General features: G+C 38.2%; 1 protein-coding gene and 1 long non-coding RNA gene across 2 annotated transcripts; one reads left to right on the forward strand and one right to left on the reverse strand.

The window, feature by feature from the left end:
• Window positions 1-8,661: 8,661 nt before the first annotated feature.
• LOC118487655 lies at window positions 8,662-10,474 on the reverse strand. Its single transcript, XR_004882448.1, has 3 exons — window positions 10,025-10,474; window positions 9,758-9,915; window positions 8,662-9,630 (listed from the first exon to the last, which is right to left on the reverse strand). It is a non-coding gene; the product is annotated as an uncharacterized LOC118487655 (long non-coding RNA).
• A 2,327-nt stretch (window positions 10,475-12,801) lies between these two features.
• On the forward strand, window positions 12,802-14,125 carry LOC110930907 (signal recognition particle 43 kDa protein, chloroplastic). The gene has a single exon (XM_022174304.2). It carries the CDS (start codon window positions 12,878-12,880, stop codon window positions 14,036-14,038), a length of 1,161 nt encoding a protein of 386 aa, XP_022029996.1. The 5' UTR covers window positions 12,802-12,877; the 3' UTR covers window positions 14,039-14,125.
• The last annotated feature ends 12,005 nt before the right edge of the window (window positions 14,126-26,130 follow it).

The raw sequence follows: 26,130 nt of genomic DNA on the forward strand, positions 1-26,130 counted from the left end.
GCGCCCTTAACTTCTCTAACCAAGAAGAAGATAAAATTTGCTTGGGGCCCTAAGCAGCAAGAGTCCTTTGATATTCTAAAGCAAAAGCTGAGCAACGCTCCTGTGCTGACACTACCAGAAGGTACCGAGGAGTTCGTAGTCTACTGCGACGCATCACACACTGGCATGGGGTGTGTGCTCATGCAGAAAGGCAAGGTGATTGCTTATGCTTCAAGACAGTTAAAGGTGCACGAAAAGAATTACACCACCCATGACTTGGAATTGGGTGTCGTTGTGTTCGCACTAAAACTGTGGAGGCATTATCTGTACGGAATCAAGTTTGTGATCTATTCGGATCACAAGAGCCTTCAACATCTGTTTAATCAGAAGGAGCTAAATATGAGGCAACGCCATTGGATGGAGACTTTAAATGATTATGATTGTGAAATCAGATATCATCCCGGCAAGGCGAATGTAGTCGCTGATGCCCTGAGTAGAAAGAAAAGGGTGAAACCCATCCGAATCAATGCCAAGAGCATTGAAGTAAAGAATAATTTAATTGAAAGGTTATTAGCTGCACATAGAGGCTGTGTTGGAAGCTAACTATCCTAAGGAGAAGTTAGGAGTAACTGAAGAGCAGTTAACTCTTAGCAAGGACGGAATCTTACGATTAAATGGACAAATATGGGTTCCAATTTATGGAGGACTTAGAGATGTCATTCTCCAGGAAGCCCATAGTTCCAAGTATTCTGTCCACCCTGGAGCAGATAAAATGTATCAGGATTTAAAGGCAAATTATTGGTGGATAGGCTTGAAAAAGTCTGTAGCCGCTTATGTAGCAAAATGCTTAACTTGTGCGCAAGTCAAGGCTGAGCATCAAAAGCCATCTGGCTTGCTACAACAGCCTGAACTTCCTGAATGGAAGTGGGAATGTGTAACTATGGACTTTATTACCAAGTTACCCAAGACAAGGAAAGGAAATGACACAATATGGGTTATCGTTGATAGGCTGACTAAATCAGCGCATTTTCTTACCCATCAAGGAGACTTATAGCTCCGACACGTTAGCCCAGTTATATGTTGATAAGATTGTAGCCTTGCATGGCATACCTGTGTCTATTATCTCCGATAGAGATACTAGATACACGTCCTATTTCTGGAAAAGTTTCCAGCAATCTTTGGGCACACGTCTGAATTTTAGTACGGCTTACCATCCTCAGACAGACGGTCAGAGTGAGCGTACTATTCAAACGTTGGAAGACATGTTGCGTGCATGTGCTATCGATTTGGGAGGTAGTTGGGATAAGAACCTACCATTAATCGAATTCTCCTACAACAATAGCTACCATACCAGCATAAAGGTTGCGCCTTTCGAGGCATTATACGGTAGAAAGTGTAGATCGCCTGTTTGTTGGGTGGAAGTTGGAGATGTCCAATTATCTAGACCAGAGATAGTTTTCGAGACGACGGACAAGATTGTCCAGATTCGAGACCGTCTCAAAGCTGCCAGAGATAAGCAGAAGAGTTACGCGGATCCAAAGCGTAAAGATTTTCACTTCGAAGTAGGTGAAAAAGTGTTACTTAAAGTATCACCCTGGAAGGGGGTGATGCGTTTCGGTAAGAAAGGAAAACTAAGCCCGAGATATATAGGACCTTTCGAGGTTATCGAACGGGTCGGGTCCGTTGCCTATAAGCTAAACTTACCGGAGGAGCTCAATGGAATTCACAATGTGTTCCACATCTGCAATCTAAAGAAGTGCTTCGCTGATGAATCATTGGTGATCCCACACACAGATGTGCATATAGATGAGAGCTTGAAATTTGTAGAGAAGCCTTTGTCGATTGAAGATCGACAGGTAAAGAAGCTTCGAAGGAAGCATGTACCTATAGTAAAGGTCAAGTGGGATGCCCGTAGAGGTCCTGAATTCACGTGGGAGGTTGAATCCACGATGAAAGAAAAATACCCTTATTTGTTTGAGTAAATCTCGGGTCGAGATTTATTTTAAGGGGGTGAGGATGTAACACCTCGAAATTTTGTGTCCAATAATGTGTTGACACGTGGCATTAAATATTAAATAAAGGACTAATGTTGTCAAACCTTGAATGTATGTAAATTCGAGGGTTATAAATGTCAACGAAGGGTAAATATACTATATAGTAACCCTAATTGATGCTCGTACCTTCAAACGAATAAATCATGGATCGTACGGAGTGAAACGCGGGAGAAAGTGAGAGATTACAAGCTGTAGGGGTTAATTGTGTCAACATGTTTAATTTATACCTCTGAGTGACCCTTTGACGAACCCGAGGCTTGGTAACAGTAAAATACGCACATTGGATTGTGCTACGTAAATCTCGCGAAGTTCCGTTTTAAAACGAGAAAGTTATGATCAAATTCGTATGAGAGGGGTTAAAAGCGTCAACAATAAAAGTTAAGTCTTTTCGGGTAGTAATTAAACTAACCGGGGACTTAACAGTGCGGGTAAATGGCACGAGGCCCTTAATTGTAATTAACCAAGGGCCAAATCGCAAAGTTACCCCTTCGAACCCGAAAGGTCAGGGTATTAATTACCAAAGATTTCGTTAATCATTACAAAAGATTCAAAAATCCTGAAAATTAGACCTAACGCGGGCCGCGTAAAGGTTAGGGGTTAGTTGATGCGGGCCGCGAGCCACCTGTTAATCCGGTTTCTGACTTAAGGATTCAGGCGGCCCGCGAACAAGTTGCATGATTTTTCATGCGGGCCGCGTGGGACTCCCAGTAACAGAAAACATGGGCAGATTCAATGATTTGGCTTGTAAACGATCTTGTGAGCAATCAATGAAGCATGGGCGCCCTCTACCTGACTCCTAGCACCTTAGGACACTTGCTGATCATCCATGAGCAATGTAGGATGTGTTGTAATGATCTTGTGCACCAAACTTTACTATAAAAAGGCCTACATTGTGCACAAGTTCACCACACCTCAAACACTGCTCTCAAGATCATTCCTGGAGCTCTCAAGTGTTCTTCTATCATCCTAAGTCGTGCACAAGCTTCTGTAAGTTGTCTAACCCTTTTATGGCTTAGTTTTTGCTTAGTTTAGCCTAAAAGTCAATCCGTCGTAATTAACGATTGACTTTGCGATAAATCACAAATGGTCCAGTGAATTGTCGAATCAAAGATAGTCGAGTCAAACGTGCTTAGAAAAGACTTAAACCCCTAAAAGGGCACCCTCTGATTCCCACTCTAACTAGTTCAAATGTCGAGTCAAACGTGCTTAGAAAAAGTCAACAGAAATGTCATTTTGCGATTTCTTGCATAATCTGTAATGTAGATGATATGTAACCTGTTTGAACACTCATAAAACATGATAATAAGTATATAAACTTGTCTAAGCATGTTTGATCCGACCATTTTCTGTTTTGACCCGGTTCGGAGCTGAAAGTCGCAAAAGCTTTGACTTTTGCATTGACTTCAGTTCTGACCTGTTAAAGTTTGATTTAGATATTCCTTAGGACTCTCTTAGGACCAGGTTACATGATGGTATAAGCCTCTGTGACCGGTTCATTGTTTGTCCAAGTCTTTTACACATTTCCGTTAAATGCTTAAAAGTTGACCGTAACGCCCTTTTTAATTTTAAACATGAATTTCGGACACGTGAACGAATCATGACCTTGGTTACTGATTTCTAAGCATGTCCCTAAAATTTCATGTCAATCCGAGGTCCAGAATAGGAGTTATGCTAAATAGCGCAAATTGCGAAACTTTATTAATTAAATAGCGCAATTAGCATAACGCCTATCTAAACCCGGATTTCGACACGAATCCTTTTACTCACCGATGTAAAATAATATTTCGGGATTTTTAAAGATTTTTAAATATTTTTAACCTGCTCATAACCCGCGGTTATGGCAACGGTTCGGTAAATACCGAATATACCCTTTTCGGCCATAACTCGAGTTCTACAAGGTCTTTTGACCCGATTCCAGTTGCTACTGATTTTAAATAATGAATAAAATAATTTAGACTTTATAAACTGTTCGGGAAACTCAGATTCCCTGTAGAACTCTAAAACCTCTTTTATAATCTTTAAAAAAGACCGAAATACCCCTACAGGGCATAATATTAACGTAAACTCGTTACGGGCATTACGGAGGGTATCCTACTGATAACACAACCTCTTTAAGGCATATTGACTTAGGAAATCAGTGTAGGACCCTTACGGTTACCCGTTGCGCCTTTTGCGCGCACGGTTCGGCTTATGTAACTAGTTTACATAAATTAGCCGAAACGGGTCAAACCATATTGTTTTAACCCCAAAATCCAGAGTATGATTGTTATACCCATATAAAACAAGTCTTCAAACTTGTTGGGTCAAAATCACACTCCATTCACGGTTTTCGCCTTTCACGCGATTAAACCGTAACTATCCTTTGAAACCGACCGGTCTAAGCTACGGCAAATATAAAGACCCGTTAGGATTCTAATAGGTTATTTTAAACCTTCGTTCCAGAATAGGAGACCAGTAAAAGCTATCTGTGATTTATTCAAATAAAGATTATACTTGCAAAGGTAAATACTTTACCTTATTTTCCGTTATACGGGCTTGGGTTACGGTATCTAAAATACCGCTTGGTCGGGCAATCGACCCCAACTCATTAGTAGTTGGGTATTATCAATGTGTCCCGTTTAAAAACTGTTTTGTTGGCTTAAAGCCTTTGGGGGCTTAATGACCATGTCCCGGATATCCTTGGCAGCATTTACAAATGGCCACGACCTTGACATCCCGGTGTAGGCGTACACCCGGCATTATGTCTATAACTGTAAAAGTATAGCCGTTGGTTACCCGCCACGGTGTTATATGCTATGTGGTGTGTCAATTAAACTTTAACCCGATACGACTCGGGCGACCAAACGCATAGTAACATGTAATTCTTTACAAGATTTAATTATAAATTATCCCAAGTTATAAAAGAGTTTGTGCCTTGTGCATTCAAATCAATTTTAATAAACATTTTACAAAAGTGTCGGTTGAATGTATTTACCAGTGTAAACTGACGTATTTTCCCAAAAAGATTAAATGCAGGTACTAAACGTAATCGGCTGGCTATAGCTCTTTAGCATCTTAAAGAGTCTCGCAAGCTTTTGATGCCCTGTCTGTTGAACAATACGTTTTATTATTTTGATCCCCTGTGGATACCATTCGACTATTTGTGATACATTCGATATTACAATCAATGGTTGAATTACAATTATCTTTATGCTTCCGCTGTGCATTCATATATTGTGTGGTTTGACTATAATGTTGCCAACTACGTCACGATAATCCCTCACCGGGCCCACCGGTGAGACACGTGGAAATCGGGGTGTGACATCGATTCAGAACAGGTTCACATAATAAGCTGATGTACTTTAACATAAAAACATGCAAAATAACTAAATTAACACATATGATACTTTAACATAAAAACATGCAAAATAACTAAATTAACACATATGACACTTTAACATAAAAACATGCAAAATAACTAAATTAACAGGTCACATGATTTCATTATGATTTGTAATGATCTTACGCAAATTATGGCCAATTCACAGCCCAATATTTGAACATGATACCCATATCTATATACATCGCAGTCTTGGGCCCTTTTTCCCAACCTATATTACAATAACACCCCAGCCCACTATCCCAACACATGTGCAGCCTTTTAATATCACAACCATTTAATTGCATGTGCAGCACACCTAAACTTTGAGGATGAACCGATTAGATTTGGACTCTAGTGATTTATTTATGTTTAGATACCTATTTAGCATCTATATTAGGTTATAATTCAAGACATGTGCTGACATATATTGACACATTATGAACGGACAGTATATAGGCGGCCGTAGCTTATCAATCACATGCTATTATCATATAATCCGAAGCAAGTACATATACAATCGCATCAAAAGAATCACCAATCGCATCAAAAGAATCACCAGATTAATTAACATAATCATCGGCCCAACATTATGTATACAATCAGTTAAGGTATTCGATCCGAACCACAAATCCTAATCATGCGTTTAACGTTCATACGGTGATCCGGAAATCTTCACAACACGACATATAAGTACATATACATGGTCAGTCCACGTAATAAACAACCAATACCATAACACCAATCATTAAACAGGAAGTTAATAAACAAGAATTACTTACCGAAAACCTTGACTAATCGAGGTGAAATCACAAACAGGGGGGGTCTGCTGCTTAGGTCGTGCGATCAGAGGGGTTTAGGACTTGTGATATACATTTATCTAACTGATCCCTATTACGTATTCATATAGAACTTGTAAAGGTTGGGGCGGTTCATGATATACAACCGAAATAATGGCCAAATAAATGGGCTCAAGCCCAATCGCATAAACAGGTTTTATTTTTGTTATGTTACAATTTGTGAAGTAAAAACAGGTTTTATATGTTATACTAAGTGGGCCGAAACATATTATTGGCTAACAGCCCATATTTAATGATTAAAGGAGGGGGTGGACTTTGGTTATTGAGGCCTAGGGTAACAAGGGTACTTGTGGGTTTATTAGTTACAAGATCCTAATAACACATGCAGAACTCAAGAGGAGTGGGCTCGATTCTAAGGTTCAGTTGAGCTCCAGGCCCAATCATAAATCTGATGTGATTTCATGTATACACATGCGGCCCAACGCATGTTAGTTAACCGAGTTATCACAAACGTTTAAATTTAACGGAGTTGAGAATAACAGTATAATACGTCACTAACCGTGAAAGTTCGGGTTGTCACACTGATGCACAAAAGTGTAGCATTGAAAATGTGGCTTTTATAAAAGTTTAACTAATGACAGATAATTAGGCCCAGGTTGGTCTAGATATGGATATGAATATGACTTTGATGAATGATTCACACTTAATAGGGTGTGGTTAAGACTCTAAGGTACTTGCATATAGAACAATGCAAGTAGTTGCATTAACGGGAACAAGAGGGAACAAATTCTTAGTGCATCTATATATGTCAATTAGCGGTTTGACTTTTAAAAGTTAAGTTGACCTATAATATAATTTATTGATAAATGTGGTATAAAAAACCATAAGTTGTGATGGTCATGATATTGGATGAATAACCTAATCATCTTATGGATATGATGTGATAGTTTGACTCTTCTAAAATAGAAACACTACTAGGTGGGAGCTTAAAAAGGAATGAGTCAAATGGGTCAAATACGCAAGGAAACTCGAATGGATGCAAGGTAAGTAAAGCTTACGTCTTCTGGAATAGAACCACTACTTATGTGATGGAAAAATATGTTAGTTAATAACGAGGGTTACTATAATAGATTGAAATAACTAGGAACCGGATGTGGTTCGCGGGTAAATTGTTAAGATAAGATCATATCGTGTAAACCATGAATGAATCAAATGGGTAAAATTATGATGAATCACATATTGGTGATAAACGGTAAATTGTTAAGATAAGACCGTATGGTGTAAACCATGAATGGGTCAAATGGGTAAAATTGTGATGAATCACATATTGGTGATGAACGGTAAATTGTTAAGATAAGACCCTGTGGTGTAAATCATAAATGTGTCAAATGGGTAATATTATGATGAATCATATATTAGTGACAAACAGTAAATTGTTAAGATTAGACTGTATGGTGTAAACCATGAATGGGTCAAACTAGTAAAATTATGATGAATCACCTATTGGTGATAAACGGTAAATTGTTAAGATAAGACCATGTGGCGTAAAGCATGAATGTGTCAAATAGGTAATATCATGATGAATCATATATTGGTGATAAGCGCTAAATGTTAAGATAAGACCGTATGGTGTAAATCATGAATGGGTCAAATTGGTAAAATTACGATGAATCACATATCAGTGATAAACAATATATTGTTAAGATAAGAAAATATGGTGTAAACCATGAATGGGTCAATTAGGTAAAATTATGATGAATCGTGAATTGGTGATAAACGATTAATGGTTGGTTTGAGACCCTATGGTGTAAACAAAGAATGAGTCAGATGGATAAATATATAAGCAATTGCAATCTATAGGGTTAATATGCTTAAATTAAATCGATTGAGATAAAAGGGTACTTGTGACCAGTTGATAATGAAATGATTCATCAAACCACCATGGGGTCAATCAGGCAAGAGGGTTATTCAGGAAAGTAATAACTTATTGAGTTTGTTGTACTAATCTCTAAACGATGCTATAGTTGTCATTGGTTAAAGTAGTCAATGGAGGTAAAAGGATGTCAAGCCTTGGTAGTTGTTCTCAAAATACTTATTGACTATGTTAAAGGGTTATTGTCATGTCACTGCCAGATTTCTATGTCGTTATGTTCAACAAAATACTTCAATCTTTGAAAGTTGCGCACTGGCTTTAATCTTTGTATATTTTTATGGTAGTGTCACCAATTTGAAAGTAAATTATACACAACAAGAAGACATATGGTAGTGTTATCAACATATAAGGGGAAATGACCATTTGCCATTCCTACCCTAGCATCCTTTAATTTTTTCCAGCTACATCACTCAATCCATCCACTACTCTAAACTACCCAATTTGGTGGCACCACTACCCTAAATTACCCTCTTCTTTTTTATTTATAAAACAAAAAAATAATTTGAAATATGAAAACATTTTAAATAAAATAAATTTAAAACATACATAAAATTATTAAAATAAAAAACATTACACAAACTAGATAACTAAACCTAAATAAACAAACTAGATAACTAAACTAATCATCAATCCCTGAACCGTCGGAGTCGGCATCCGGATGCACAACTGGTTGCGTTGAGGATGGTTTCTTAGTAATTGCCAGGACGAAATGTGAGTAAATCTTCTATTGTCTATATTTTGGTATTCCTGACGGACATCAACAGTCCCTTCTGTATTTGTTAAGCCTTCACTGTAAGCCATCATGATGTTGAAGAGTTGATGAAATTTGCAAACCTCCAAGAACAGAGTACAAAACCTTGACAAAGCTTGGTGCGAAGAGTGACTGGTTTCACCTATGCGTTGATGACGAAATTCTTGGAATAAGGATGTTCCAAAATGCAACGGCTCCTCGTCTTTTTTTAGACACGTCCAACCAAGAGGTGATCAAAACTATTTGTCTTCTTGCCTTTTTTATGAATATATAGAGATGAGATTATGTGAGAGTTTGTGGATTTTTGTAAATTTGGTGTACTTTATATATGCTTTTATAAGTACAATATAAGTTTAAAAAATCATAATAATTGAAATTCAAAACGACCTTCGAACGGTCATAATCTTTTGAAAACCATTAAATTCCATTTGCAAAACCTGAGTGGGTATAGAGCAACTGCTTGAAAAAGGCTAAGTGGCCTACCTCCCCTAACGAATCCTAAACCATTTTCGAAAGCAAATAGAGCACAAAGGACCGAAGCAGTAAAATTTAGATACTCTTAAAAACAATAGTCGGTGGCTCTCACATCAAATGTCGCTGACAGTTATTTTATATTTATATATATATATATATATATATATGGCCAGCTATGAGGACGTTGACAAAGTAAGGCGTTGTTTGTTTTTTTAGAGGTAAAATGTCTGCAGTCTGCGGACCACATCTACAGCTGAAGAGGTGGACAAAATCTCTGCAGTCTGCAAGAAGAAGACTGTTTATTTTTAACTTCTGATTACCACTTCAAACAAACTGATTACCACTTTACAGATGTAACTGATGTATATGGATAAGCAACAGGTTTCAAAATCTAAACATCAAACACACCTTCAATCTAAACTATTTCCTTAACCGACGCCTCAATGGAACTCATCAAAATCAACGAGCAATCAACAAAATTCAAACATTCATAAAGCACAAAAGCACCCAGACTTGCATTTTCAGATCACTAGGTTTCAACTTTCAAAACCTAAACATCAAATACTCTGCATTTCACAAAACTCACAATCAACACTCAACATCAAGAATAACACTATCTCATATTGAATCATTCATTCTAAATCAATACAAAACGAGAATCAAGAGTGGACTTACGAGAGCAAGGCTATGGAGAGATGTGAGTGCCGAGATGTACGGTGACGGAGAAGAAGGATGCGAGATTCGGCTGTGGAGAAGAAGCACGGAGATGAGCGGTGACAGAGTGGTGACGGAGAAGAAGGATGGGGTCGGCTGTGGCAGAGAAGCGCGGAGATGAGCGGTGATGGAGAAGAAGGAGGGGGCCGGCTGTGGAGAAGAAGCAAGCTAGGTTTTTTTTTTTTTTTGAGATGTGTAGAGGTTTCGAAGAGGTGTGAAGACTTGAGGCAAGGTCTGTGCGAGGAAGAGGGTTGGAAGTGGTTTTTTAATGGAATCACTCCCAAAAAACAAACATGCTGCAGACTCAAACGTCTACGCTTGGTCTGCGTGGGGCAGACATAAGAGGTTCTGAAGTGCTTTTCATAAAAAACAAACACCCCCTAAAAGGTAGATAGATTGGTTATTTCTTTACTTAAAGAGCCAAGTTTGATTCTCATTTGTTCCTTTTTTTTTGGTTTTTTTTTTTCAGAATCTTCAATGATACATGTACGAGTAATAGCTGGTGTTTAAAATTTTCTTTCCTCTTATTTTTCTTTTCGTTTTGTTTATTCTTTTTATCTCTCATTTTCTTTTCATTTTGTTTTATTCTTTTTTTATTTTTCTAATTGTTACTTGTTGTTCCCTATGCTTTCAAAATTGTTATTTACACCCTATACCTTTTAAAAATATTATAAAATATCATTTTCACATACTTTGAGTTCTAGTTATTCCATATATAAAGAAGCAACTTTTTAGTGCATCATGAGTTGTACATTGTGCTTTGGACATTTTTAAAAAAAAAAAAACCTTGATTTTTTAGTTTTCACCCAAAGGTTTTTACCTTTTGCAATTTTAACCCTACATAATTTGTTTTTGTAACTTTAATAAAAAACTTTTCATTATTTGCAATTTAACTTCACAACTTTTGTCACTTATACTTTTCATCTTTCGCATTTTACGTACAGTTCTAAATTTTTCGAGTTAATACGACGTAATGTGCATGTGTGGTTCAACGTTTTTACCTCTATTTTCCCATGTTTGACAGGTTCGTGGCAACACGCGTACCCTAGGTCGAGTCAGTGTTGGTGGTCGATGACGGTTGTGTGACATTAGTACTATTTGACACCGTTTTACGCCCCGCCGCAACGCGGGGTATGCTTTGGGGGGTTTTTCAAAGAAAAAAATGGTTATGCATATGGTTGTCGTAACGTTGGCTTTGGGGGTTTTCCAAAAAAAAATGAAATTTTTTCTTTTCACCCATAAGTATTTTATAAATTACTTTTAACCCAAAACTATTTGTTTTATTACTTCTAGCCCAAAACTTTTTATCTTTTGCAATCTATCCTCATAACTTTTTTTACTTTCAACTTTGGTCCTTTATAGTTTTCATTTTCCGCAAATTTTTCGCTTTATGCTTGGTTCTAAATTTTGTGACTTAACACATCGCAACGTGCGTCTTTGGTTTAACATTTTTACGTTTCGTTCTAAATTTTGCGAGTTAACACGACGCAACGTGCGTGTGTGGATGAACGTTTTATATCGTCTATTTTTTCCCTGTTTAACAGGTTTAACATAACGTGCGGGTCCTAGATCGACTTAGCTATAACTAAATAATCCCTGCCGAATTGCGGCGGGTCGTTATCCTAGTTTTTCAAATTTATCATCTATATTTTCATTCTTCAGCTTAAAAGAAAAAAAAAACTATTTCTCACGTAGTTAATTTTTATGTAGGTGTCATTACAAATTCACTTTCAACGCAATTTTTCTGAGAAACGAGTCAAGTAAAATATAATACGTCTTTATGGTAAAAATTCGAGTTACTGTACGTTTTGACCCCGCTAAGTCTTGCTGCAAAGGTAAGAATGGTGAAGTGGTTAGATGGAACCCTCAGTCTATGAACTAGGGCTGGCAATTTTACACGAATACACGACACGAACCTACACGAAGTTAACAGGTATCGTGTATGGCCTTAACAAGTATCGTGTACCAAACAGGTAGACACGAGATTACCTGTTAATTTTCGTGTATAAACAGGTTAAATACTTGTTTACCTGTTAATACCCGTTAGTACACGATAAGAAATTAAATTAAGTAAAACTCATCAGCCATGTACGTGTGGGTTCCTTAATTCCTTTCTATTTTCATTCATCATTCAATTCAAAAAAGTAAAACCCTAAACTCCCTCTGTAACTCTCAGATAGCATGTCGTGTTCGTATTTTTGTTCGTGTTAACAGGTATTATTAACAGGTAATTTTCGTGTATAACAGTCGAACAGATGTGTTAACAGGTATTAACAGGTAATTTTCGTGTATATCGTGTCGTGTTTGTGTTCGTGTTCGTGTTTGAAAAAAGGACACGATAAGTTATCGTGTCGTGTTCGTGTATGGGGTTTCGTGTATCGTGTCTTATCGTGTCGTGTCGTGTCTTATCGTGTACGGGTATACACGATATGCAGCCCTACTATGAACTAACTCAGGTTCGATTCTATTTCTTTTGTAACTACAACGCTTATATATATAATACACTGAGTTAGATCAAATACATCAAAACATACGATTTTATATGATTAACAAATCAAATAACATGTCACCGGCTATAAACACTTAAGTCGTCACCGCCGCAACACGTGTTCACCACCAAAGATCAAATGTAACTCCACTCAAACAAAAACTTAAAATAATATCCTAAAATTACACAATTAGCCATATCCTACAAAAGCTAAAAAGACCAAAAAGCCCTCCACATCAAAAATTTGGATGTGATTTCTTATCCTATCGTCTTTCTTTCCATCAATAACCCAAAACCACCTCCACCACCAATCTCCACACCACCAAATGGACGCTCTCTGCGTAAACCCCTCTCTCTCCGGCCTCAAACTCTCTTCTAAACTCCACCCCACCACTCCGCCACCCCTTTCCCGCCCTTTTTACCTTCGTTTCCGGCCACCGTACCGCCACGCCACCCTCACCGTCTCCGCCACTTCATCCACCATAGAACCCCAACCCCAATCTCAATCTCAATCTGAATCCGACCCACCTCAATTCTCCAATTACAACGAAGAAGAAACCTACGGAGAAGTCAAAGCAATCATCGGAAGCAGAGCCGTGGACTCACGCGCCGAAATGGAGTACTTAATCGAATGGGAGGACGACCACGCGCCGACGTGGGTTCCGGGGAACTTAATCGCCGCCGACGTCGTCGCCGAGTACGAAAACCCGTGGTGGGTCGCCGCCAAAAAGGCTGATGATCGAGCACTGAAGGAGATTATTAGCTCTGGCGACGGCCGGGATGTGGACGCCGTCGACGGCGACGGCCGGACGGCGCTGCTGTTCGTCGCCGGTTTGGGATCGGAGTCGTGTGTGAGGGTTTTGGTGGACGCCGGCGCCGACGTGAACCACAGGGATAATGTCGGTGGTTTGACAGCGTTGCATATGGCGGCGGGGTATGTGAGACCGGGTGTGGCGAAACTATTGGTGGAGTTTGGGGCGGATCCCGAGGCGGGGGATGACCGAGGGCGGACGCCGTTAGATTTGGCGCGTGAAGTTTTGAATTCGACGCCTAAGGGGAACCCGGTGCAATTTGCTAGAAGATTAGGGTTGGAAAGTGTAATTAAAGTATTGGAGGGCTCGATATTCGAGTATGCCGAGGTGGAGGAGATAATGGAGAAGAGAGGGAAGGGGAAGAATCTCGAGTATTTGGTGAAGTGGAAGGATGGTGAAGATAACGAGTGGGTTAAAGCCGCATTGATTGCGGAAGACTTGGTTAAGGATTTCGAAGATGGGTTGGAGTATGCGGTGGCAGAGTGTGTGATAGAGAGACGAGATGGGGAGGAAGGGAAGAATGAGTATTTAGTGAAATGGACAGATTTAGAAGAAGCGACTTGGGAACCTGAGGAAAATGTTGATCCCGAGTTGATAAAGGAGTTTGAGAGTGGTGGTCGTGATGAAGCCGGAGCGCTCACCACGACACCTTTATCTGGTAGTGGAACGGGTTAACAATAGACTCTGTGTTTTGTAATAATATTATATTTTCGAAATTAGAATGAAGACAGTGGAATATTAGATTAATTCAATTTTTTGGTATTTCTTAGTTGGGGTTTGACCGCTCGTTAACACGAACTAGGTTTTTTTCACCGTGCGTTGCAGCGGGTGTCCACATACGAATCCAACGTTAAAGCACTGTATGAATCGAAACTACAAAATATATATGTGTAAAATAATCAAACAACAGAACAAAATGTAACAATATAAAAAATGGTGATGTGGTATCTATGACGTGGTGTTTTGACCCGAACAAACGAACGAAAAAATGGTGGCGGTTGACGTGTTGTTGCGCCGTTTTCAAAAAAACAATCGTATGTTTAGTTTTTTAGTGTAAAAGTTATTAGAGGAAAATAGAACTATTGGGTTAAAAGCGTATATTATTTATAGTGATTTAGTGAACAGGTGTTGAAATTATATAATATTTAACCGTGTTGAAATAAACACGTAATTAAATCATATGTATACTTTAATTTGATTCTCACATATCTTTCAACCCTTTACTTTAATTTGGTTCTCATATATCTTTCAACCCCACGTGGGATTGCCATTAAAAATACATACCTAAATATTGGGCATTACTATTGTAGCCGTACAAACATAATTTATAATTCTTGAAGTTACAAGAATAAGGTTTGTACTTAAAAAGAGTTACTATGAGCTCATCTAAAACTAAACCAAACAGATATAGGCAAATGTGCTATAGATCCAACTTAAAATACATTTCTTAAATAATCAGTTGACATAACAAATGTGCTACATGGGTTTATATAATGTTAGTGGTTTAAATTGATAAGTTACATATAATATTACGAAATGAAACAAATATTGCATTTCGCTTATGCTTCTCTCGGTTGATGCTTGAAATATATAATGTATGAAAAAGCTACTTGTTCTTTGTTATACCATTTGTTGAAAGAGTAGACCAACAATTAGTAATAGCAAAAAAGTCTCTACCTCTCTTGGTTAGGCGTTACCACATGACATGATGGTTTACTGTAGAAAAGTTTGGTAATAAATGGCATGATAGTCAACAACCAAGTTATTCTGCCAATAAAAAGACCACATATGTGAAGTTACACAAAAACAAAAAACAATAGAAACATGTAGGGCTACACTTCCAGCCCATGATTTGTAAAATGTTAAGCTCTAAGATCATCTTGATCAAATTATATGACGCCATATGAAAACAAAAGCTTATTGAAATGAAGCAAGTTAATGCAGTTTTTCTTTCAAGATGTTTTGCTTCAGAAAATCCGAAGGGTGGAACTAATTAGTAAATCAAATGTTTATATTTAGAACGTTAAATTTATTTCAATAACTTTGATAATTTTAATAGTTATCCATATATGTAATATGAGATTACAAAATTCAAATACGGAAATAATAATCTAAAACAATAATTTATCTTGTTATATAACTAAAGTCAAATATTCAAATTGGTATCTAAAACTCGATTTCATGTGAAGATGGGGGATCTAGTTTCATACCCTCGCGGTGGCCGTTGTGGTGTTCGCCCTTGCGGCTGGTTCCACGTGGCTAGGCGCTAGCGTTGGTGGTGTTAGCGGATGACGACACCCAGCCTAAGACCACGTGTAGTGGAACATTATCATAATGCTCCTTCCTTAGGCATGAAACGACACGTGACACTCGGGGTATCATGGGATGTGAAGTTAACAAAAGAGTGTAGTGGTATAATGTTTCATAAGGCCCCATTCAATCACTAGCCCATTATTTATTTTTAGTTTCTTTTTTTAGAAAAATTAAAACAAATAATATTTCATTAAGTAAAAAAATACATTAAAGTAATTAAAATACTAAAAAATAAAGACAAGACATGTGAAAAATACTAAAAAACATACGAAATGGTAAAAAAAAAATACTAAAAATAAAGTTCTAAAGTTCGTATTTATCGTGGATTTGTTGCCTACGCATTTGTGCTAGGATCAAGGCGTCTCCTTGGAGGTGATCGATCGGTTTAGACAAATACTCGATATCTCTCTCCATTTGCCTTACTTCTTCGATCGCGACAGACTTTTTATTTTCAACGTTTCTTTCTTGCAACGTTTCCAAACGCCTATGCCCAAGGTCTCGTATATCTTCTTTCATTTCGACACACGCCGAAGACGACTTCGTCCTACCCCCTTTTCCCACTTCGTCTACCGGGAGGTTAGGGCAAATCCATTTCCTCCTCCTCATCATCCTCGTTGATGGGATTGTTTAAATCAACGTTTCAAGCATCAGAAGTGGGCGTTTTTGTATCAACCAAAGAAGAGGTTTTGTATCGTTTCGCCTTGTGCCTACTACTAGACGTCATGGTTGGTACGTTAGCCCACTTTGGACTTCCACGTAGAAGCTTCCAACACTTAAAGTATGCAAATGACCCTTGCGTCGAGTTGTACTCGTACAACGCTTTTGTTAAGATATGCGCATCGCTTTGACCGATACCCCAATTGTCCTTCATACGTTGGAAGACCTATTGAAATCCATGGCATTTGCCATTTATATTGGTTCACCTGCTTGATTTCGAATCCTTGCCCCGATATTTCCCTTTACCCATGAGCTTAAAAAAGTTTGCTCGAATTTTATCAGAAAAGGGGAAGTTTTTGATAGTTGGCTACAAAAATTTAGAACATATATATGATAATACTTTATTTTTAAAATAAGCACAATTTAAAACAAAAAAAATAAAACTTACCAACTTCGGGATTATCCGAGATGTCGAGTCATGCCCGTGCAAGATTGTACTCCTCGTCTATAGTCCAAGGCTGGTAGTGCTTTTCAATAGGAGGAACGGTAGGCTCTTTTTTTATGCGAGCGTTTTCCACGTTGAGGTGCCTTGGGTTCGCGCTCGACTTGTGTCTCTCTGGCACCGTCTCGATCTCGGGCTCGGCTTCTTCTTGGGAACCATACGTACCGCCCATGTTGATGTTCGAGTGGCCCGTGAAAATATTGCTGCGGCATGTTTAGTAGTTGCGTGTACCCCATCGTATTCGGGTCTTAATCTTGGTAATTATAGGTTGGTAGCGGTTGGGTATGTTAGTCTAATCTTGTGTAAGTTCGGGTAAAAAGTGACCGACTTACAAAGCTCGGGTAAAAAGTGACCGAGTCACAAACTTAGGGGTTTTTTTGAGAAAGTTTTTTTAATCCTAATTTGAGTCAAAATAGGTTTCTTTGTTTAGGTTTATATAAAAAGGAATTTATGTAACCAGATGCATCATTCGTGACTTAATAAAAACAGAGAACGTGCTTTGATTCAAGTCTCTTGTTCGCCAGTTCTATACCAATTTTCTTTCAATTGGTATCAGAGCTCGATAAATACGATCAAGAGGGAAGATCTACGATCACGGCAGTCCAGCAAGGAAGCTTCAGTTGATGAAGGATAGCCGATTGAGAGAAACTTGCTAGGGGTTTCTGGTGATCACGTAAGGCGACTATCGAGACTTGACGCAATATCAAAATTCACAGGTGATATCTTTTTTTTAAGAAGCGATCTAAAAAAAAGGTGGGGGAACAAAAGGACATCGTTACCTGCAAACAATTTTCTTTGAGAGTTGACTTTTGTATGATTACAATTCAAAGGAATGTTGGTTTGTTGAAGCAATCAAAAAGAAAAAAATACAAGGCTGTTGTTTTTTTTGTGTTAGTTGCCATTAAAAAGAAACAACAGAAGCTATTTAGGAGAGTTTTTTTTTTTTTAAATTGCTTCAAGTCCGAGTACCCCTCTTACTTACAACAGGCGAAACCGAAACCGAAACCGAAGGATGGGTGATAACGTGAATCGGGTTCCTCCTGCTAAGGAGCATCTGCCTAGTCTTCCATGTCCAATGTTTACGAGTACGAATTACGCTGTTTGGGCTATGAAGATGAAGTCTATCTTCAAGGTTTATAAGGTTTGGGAGGTTATTGATCCAGGAACGACAGTAGATGAGAACAAGGACTCAATTGCAACTGCCTTACTATTCCAAGCGTTACCCGAAGAGCTAACTTTGCAAATCGGTAACAGTGATTCAGCAAAAGAGATGTGGGAAACCATTAAGTCCCGCAATAAAGGAGCTGATCGAGTAAAAGAAGCGAGACTTCAAACCTTGATGTCTGAGTTTGAAGCCTTAAAGATGAAGGAACCTAGCACCGTTGCTGACTTCGCAGGAAAGATTTCAGGGATGGCTTCTAGATCTGCTTCTCTTGGAACGGTGATTGAAGAAGAGAAACTGGTTAAAAGGTTTCTACATGGCTTACCGAAAAGGTTTATTCATATGGTTGCTTCTCTCGAGCAATCTCTTAACCTTAAGACAGTTGGATTCGATGATGTCGTGGGTCGTCTTATAGCCTACGAGGAACGGGTTAAACTTGAAGAAAATGATCAACCAACTGAAGGTGATCAATTACTTCTTACTTATGAAGAGTGGGAGGCAAAGAAGAAAAAGGAAAAGGGTTATGGGAGGGGTAAAACGGGAGCCGAAACTAGTCAAGGTGGTCGAGGTCGGGGGCGTGGTAAATCTTGGGGGCGGGGAAAGGGCAAGGAACCGGAACAAAAACAACAAAAAGATCGTTCTAAATTGAAATGTTTTCGTTGTGACGGTTTAGGTCACTTCTCTTCAGATTGTCCCACACGTAAGAAAACCGAAGAAAGCAACCTTGCACAACAAGATGGTCCTGTACTCTACATGGCAAGTCACGAGAAGGAAGTCGTGTTATTGAATGAAGAACGGGTCGATCCGAGGAAGTTTGCATCAATTCCACATGAAGATGATACATGGTTCTTGGATAATGGGGCCAGTAATCATATGTTGGGTAACCTCGAGTGGTTTACTAACCTCGACCGTCACACGATTGGCAAAGTAAAGTTTGGGGATGGTTCGTGCGTTGAAATCAAAGGCCGAGGAATGATCATCTTGGAAGGAAAATCTGGGGAACAAAGGGCGTTGCATGATGTTTATTATATTCCATCACTAAAAAATAATATAATAAGCATCGGTCAACTTGACGAGATTGGGTACAAAATCACGATTCAACATGGAGTACTTTGGATGTTCGAAGAGGATGGAACATTGTTGATGAAGGTACATCGTTCACCGAATCGTATTTATAAAATTAACTTAAAAGTTGTGTCCCCAGTGTGTTTACAGGTTAAGCTAGACGACGAGGCTTGGATTTGGCATGCTCGTCTTGGGCACCTTAACTTTGAAGCACTCAAATCTTTATCCAAGCATGCAATCGGGTTGCCTACAATATCACATCCCATGCAAATATGTGATTCTTGCATAATGGGGAAGCAATCACGAGCCGCCTTCCAAAAGAAGAGTCTTTACCGTGCGACCGACTCGTTGCAACTATTATACGCGGATGTTTGTGGTCCAATCACACCGAAGATGAATGCGGGAAATCAACACATACTCCTTGTAGTCGATGATTTTAGTCGCTACATGTGGGTAACATTGATAAAAACAAAGGATCAAGTGCCGGGTGTTCTAATCGAGTTGATTACAAGGATTGAGAACGATTTTAGCAAGAAAGTTAAAGCATTACGAACCGACAACGGGCTTGAGTTTACGTCACATGTCTTGGGTGATTTTTGCAAACATAAAGGAATTACGCGTCAGTTTACCGCTCCTTACACCCCACAACAAAACGGGGTGGTCGAAAGGAGAAATCGGACGATTTTGGGCACCACACGAAGTATGTTGAAGGCGAAGGGGTTGCCACAAATTTTTTGGGGTGAGGCGGTACATCACTCGATTTATCTTTTGAACCGATCACCGACGAAGGCTTTAGAAAACTCGATTACTCCGTATGAAAAGTTGAAGGGTAGAAAACCAGACCTCTCCTACTTAAAGGTATTTGGTTGTTTGGATTTCGTGAAAGACTTAACTACCGGGCTGAAAAAGTTGGATGATAGAGGTGTGTTAATGGTGCATTTGGGTTCTCAACCGGGGAAGAAGTACCGTATGTTCGACCCGATTAAAAGACGAGTACATGTAGCTAGAAGTGGAGATATAAAGTTTGATGAAACAAAGAGTTACAAGTGGGAAAAGTAATTAAAGGGCTTTGATACAAGTAAACCGGGATGGAAAGAATTTATTATTCATGCTGAAAATAGCGACCAAACAGATCAGTCAGCAACAGCACTTAGCGACCAGTCTGATCAGTTAGCGACAGATCAGACTTTTAGCGACCAGCCTGATCAGTTAGCGACACAATCTGACCAATCAGCGACAGATCAGACTTTTAGCGACCAGTCTGTGACAAACCAGTTTTTCAGCACATCGACAGGTTCAGAAGGCTCGTATCAGGTCCAGAACAGTCCAGAACAGGTTCCAAGTGCAGCAAATGATTCAAATGAGTTGCGAAGGTCGATGAGACAGACCGTAGTGCCTAAAAGGTTCGATGATTTTATCGTAGAAGGGTTACCAGGTTCTTCAAGTCAAAGTTCAAGTTTGGAAGAAGGAAATTTGTTACTTTCAATTGATGACGAACCAATGAACTTCCAGGAAGCAATAAAAGAAGATCATTGGAAAAAGGCGATGGATTGCGAGATAGCTTCAATTGAAAAAAACAAAACTTGGAAGTTGGTTAACCCTCCACCGAATGTAAAACCCATTGGGGTGAAGTGGGTGTACAAAGTAAAAAAGGATGCAAAAGGGTCGATAATAAAGTATAAGGCACGACTTGTGGCTAAGGGATATGTCCAAAGGTTTGGGATTGATTATGAGGAGGTTTTAGCACCGGTGGCACGTATTGAAACCGTAAGGCTTATGCTTGCTTTGGCGGCTAACCGGGGTTGGGAAGTACACCACTTAGATGTTAAGTCGGCCTTCCTTCACGGTGAGCTAAAGGAGGATGTTTATGTTCATCAACCAGAGGGCTATGTGAAACGGGGTCAAGAACGCCAAGTTTATAAGTTGATAAAGGCTTTGTATGGACTTCGTCAAGCACCGAGAGCATGGAATACACGACTCGACTCAGCGTTAAAGGAACTCGGTTTTACTAGGTGCAAACACGAGCAGGCGATTTATAGACGGGAAAGGAACCAACGTTTGCTGTTAGTTGGTACCTATGTTGATGACTTAATTATGATCGGGGCAACAAATCAAGACATAGTTGATTTCAAGAAACAAATGGAAGCTCGCTTTGAAATGAGTGATCTTGGTTTACTCCATTATTATCTCGGGATCGAAGTTAATCAAGATGTTCGGGGAATTAGCATCAAGCAATCCGAGTATGCAACTAAAGTTCTAAAACAGTTTGGTTTATGGGAAAGTAACTCAACTCAGTTCCCACTTGATCCTGGATTAAAGTTGACGAAAAAGGATGAAGCCAAGAAGACTAATCCAACCGAGTATCGGAAGGTTGTTGGATGCTTACGCTACTTAACCCACACACGACCGGACTTGTGTTATTCGGTCGGTTATGTTAGTCGTTTTATGCAAGAGCCAACACAGACTCATGCTCAAGCCGTGAAGCAAATCTTGAGGTACTTAAAGGGGAGTATCGACCTCGGTATTTTCTATCTAAAAGGTGGAACCAAGACGTTACATGGGTTTAGTGATAGTAGTCACTCAGTGGATGACGACGATGGGCGAAGCACAACAGGAGTAGTCTTTTATTATGGTGATGCACCTATTACGTGGAGTTCTCAAAAACAAAGCACTCTTGCATTATCATCTTGCGAGGCGGAGTTCATGGCGGCTACCTCAGCCGCGTGTCAAGCGTTGTGGCTTCGAGGATTGCTATCGGAGATAACCGGTGAAACGGAGAAGGTGGTGACACTAAGGGTGGATAATTTACCGGCTATTGCTTTGATGAAAAATCCGGTATTTCACGGAAGGAGTAAGCACATACATACGCGTTACCACTTTATACGGGAATGCGTTGAACGGGAGCAAATTAAAGTGGAACATGTGAGCGGGGATTTACAACGGGCCGACATCCTTACTAAAGCCTTGGCACGGTTGAAGTTCATCGAGATGAGAGGGCTCATTGGTGTCACAAGATTAGGGGGGTGATTGTTAGTCTAATCTTGTGTAAGTTCAGGTAAAAAGTGACCGACTTACAAAGCTCGGGTAAAAAGTGACCGAGTCACAAACTTAGGGGTTTTTTTGAGAAAGTTTTTTTAACCCTAATTTGAGTCAAAATAGGTTTCTTTGTTTAGGTTTATATAAAAAGGAATTTATGTAACCAGATGCATCATTCGTGACTTAATAAAAACAGAGAACGTGCTTTGATTCAAGTCTCTTGTTCGCCAGTTCTATACCAATTTTCTTTCAGGGTATTGTTCGGGAGATATGAGTTTGGATTGCTTGGGCGAGATGGAACACCAAAAAGGCGGCGGGATGATTCCATGGTGTATTTTTTTATAAAAAAAAAAATACAGAGTTTATAAGAAGAGGTGAGAGTATATAAAAATGGGTTGAGGTTGGGTTTAAATAGGTGAATAAATGTAATTTAAAAAAAAGGAAAATTATTATTTTATTACCGTTACCGTGAAACGGTAACATCTCGAACAATTCAAACAAACCGGTGTTTTAAGGGAAACACCCAACCCGGATTTCGGGTGCTCCAATCGTTTTGGGGCGTTTGAGCCCAATTCCACGCCCAATAATGCTCCTATTACGGATGATATAATCATAAAAAAATGAAAGTAGAGAGTATCCCATATCGGTACAGACCCCACGTTTCTCACACGCATAATATAGTTTCGTATCGTTCCAGACCTCGAATCTCTCACATATTATAGTTTTTTGTTATCGTTTATTTATATAATACCTATAGCATCGATAAACTTGGCCTTAGCGGCAACAATTGTCACCACTTATTCTTTTTGTTGAAAATTGTGATAAGATTTGGATTCTTTTTTGTATCGCAAAGTTGTTAAAAAGAACTTGGGTTTTATTCCGTTAGACCGTTAAAAATGCATCGCAAATGTGAATTTGTGACTATTTTTTGCGCTGGAAATATTCGTTACTAAATGACCATTTTTCGGAGTAGTTATTATTAGCACATAGACTAGTTACCTAAAACAAGATTTGGGACGTAATTGCTAAGGATATGGGTATTATTGGAAAGCACCAACAAGGTTGAGCTAGACTTCTATATGTGAAGTATTTATTGAAGTAACAATTTCCGTATATTCTTCACATATAGTTATCATTCCCATGTATATAGCTTTATTTTATTTGTTTATATATTTCGCCATGTATCTTCTCTGCAACACATGAAATAGAAGAAAACCTTCTTTGATCCATTCAGAGTTAGAGTATTTGGATATCATGGAGTGGTATCGCTAGGTTATGAGCATTAAGGAAGAAAGCACACACAAGCAACGGAAGCTATGCTACTCAATCGAGACAAGAGAGGGGTGTTGAGGACAATCATAGTTGCTCTTAAATTAGAAAAGAATACAAAGTCTAGTTACTCTTAAATTAGAAAAAAAAAATAATAAAAACAAAGTCTAGTTTAGGGGTTTTGTGTTAGATCGAATATTAAACTTGTTCTTTGTAGTTAATTATTATGTAACTAGGTTAGAACCCCGTGTATTACACGGGTTTAATAAATGTAATTTTATATAGTAAATAAAAAATAATATATTTTTAAAAACCTCTTTTAATACACGTGTTGAGTAATATAATTTTATATATTAAATAATTAAAAAATTATATTTTTAAGAAGCTCGTGTATTGTGCGGTTTGAATAAATATAATTTTATATATTACAAATAATAAAAAAGTTATATTTAAAAAAACATGTGTATTCACAGGTGAAAGAAATGTAATTTTATATACTAAATAATAAAAAAAGTTATATTTAAAAAAAATCTGTGTATTGTATGAGTTGAATAAATCTAATTTTATATAGCAAATAATAAAAAAAAAGTTATATCTTTAAAAACCCTGTGTAATACACGGGTTTATCTATTGTTAAAAAAATCTTTCTAAATCAAAATGGATTTTTTTTATTATTTTTATCCATTAGTTTTTTTAAATATAATTTTCTTATTATTTGGTATATAAAATTATATTATTCAGTCCGTGTAATACACGAGGGTTTTTAAAGATATATATATTTTTTTAATATTTGGTAAATAATATTACATTTATTTAACCCATGTAATAAACGTGGTTTTATAGATATAACTTTTTTTATTATTTGGTATATAAAATTACATTTATTCAACCCGTACAATATGATTCTTATATATATAACTTTTTATTATTTAGTATATAAAATTACATCTATCCAACCCGTGCAATAAATGATGTTTTTAAAGATATCTATACATATAATAAAAGAAACTTAATTGTGGACACATGTCAATCTCTCGACTACTCTTTAATTAGGTTTCCCTCCTAAATTATAATATTTTTATTATTATTTTATTCCTAAAAATATGCCATATTCCTAGATATTTAAATAACTAAAATTATATGTTATCAATCGATGGAAAAATCATTTTTATTGTTATTTTATTCCTAAAAATATGCTAGATATTTAAATAACCGAAATCATATGTTGTCAAACGATAATTAAGTACAAAAATTATTAAGGTGACCCCAAATTGTTTCTTTACGTATCATTAAATATATTCTTTCCGTTAAAAAAATGATATTATTATTCATTAATACTATCGCATAAGGCACTATGACTAGAGGGCATACTTGAATTTTGTTAGTTTATTTTAAGAAATTATATTTAATTAATACTATCGCATAGGACATTATGACTAGAGGGCATACTTGAATTTAGGGTTTTTTTACTTTTTTTTTTTTTTGAACAGAGAGCTTCATTAAAAAAACACGGGCAGGCCTCAAAACAAGGACCACCACAACACACTACAACATATACAACGGGTTTTTCGACCACTCATTCCACTCAAGCCTATTAAACTTTGATCTATTTTTTAACCATAAATAAGACCAAGACTTAACCAAAGCCACCGCTTCTACCACTTTAGGATTCGCATTTTTAAAAATTTTGTTGTTCCTCAGAATCCAAATGACCCAACAGGAAGTATAAATGATCCCTCTAACCACTTTTTGAGACCCTTTATCACCAAACTGTTCATGCATCCTCATCAAATCATTGAAATCAAACACCAAAAAAGTCGTCACCCTGGCCCAACTACCCACTGCCGACCATACACCATGCGCAAAGACACAGCCTGTGAAGAGGTGCAAAACGGACTCGGACCCGGACTCACACATCGGGCACAGGCTATCGTGAATGTTGAAATGCCGCCTGATCAAAGCCTCCTTAGTCGGAATGCGGCCCATTTCCGTTCTCCAAATAAACAGATTCACCTTCAATGGGATCCACGGTTCCCACCGCATGATATGATCACGACGGACTTCACTGTCTTCTTTGATCCACTCTTTGATACCGGCCACTAACAACGGATCATTACCTTTGTCTCCCCAATACCATCTATCTAGGTCATCAGAAAGACTTACATTATTAAGAAGGTGCTCCACGTCTTGCATTTCCGAAAGCTCCTCCACTGAAGAAAGAGGCTGCCCCCAATCCGGAGCAAACCGCCACCCGCCACTGACCCGCACAAATCTACTTGCTACCGAGCAATGTTTATTCCGATCCAAGGCGAATAGACAGGGCCATCTATCTTTTAAAAGAGAAAGCCCCACCCAACGATCATGCCAAAACTTAACACTAGACCCGTCTCCCACCTTTGCCGAAAGTAGGTCCTTAAAAGTCTTGCCTTTCACGTACCGTCTCTCGATCTCTTTTACCAAAGTAAACCAATTACCTCTGAACCGACCATTAGCCGAAAGAAAAACCCACCGGCCCCTTCCGCCATGCACCATCTCCACAACATTACACCAATTACTTCCCCTTTGGTTCTTGAATCTCCAAGCCCACTTAGCCAAAAGAGCGAAATTTACATCCTTAACTTTCTGAATCCCCAATCCTCCATTTTTCTTTGACAACGTCACCGTATCCCAAGCCACCCAACTCATCTTCATATATATATATAGTTAGGTTCTTAATTTTTTTTGTCATTTAGTATTATGTTATTGTCTTGTGTATTATATGGA

This window comes from Helianthus annuus, chromosome 2, assembly GCF_002127325.2.
Source record: "Helianthus annuus cultivar XRQ/B chromosome 2, HanXRQr2.0-SUNRISE, whole genome shotgun sequence".
In the NCBI taxonomy this organism is placed as follows: domain Eukaryota; kingdom Viridiplantae; phylum Streptophyta; class Magnoliopsida; order Asterales; family Asteraceae; genus Helianthus; species Helianthus annuus.

Bases quoted from the DNA above. Each gene is read 5' to 3' on its own strand.
- LOC110930907 (XM_022174304.2), top strand. From the start codon at position 12,878: ATGGACGCTCTCTGCGTAAACCCCTCTCTCTCCGGCCTCAAACTCTCT.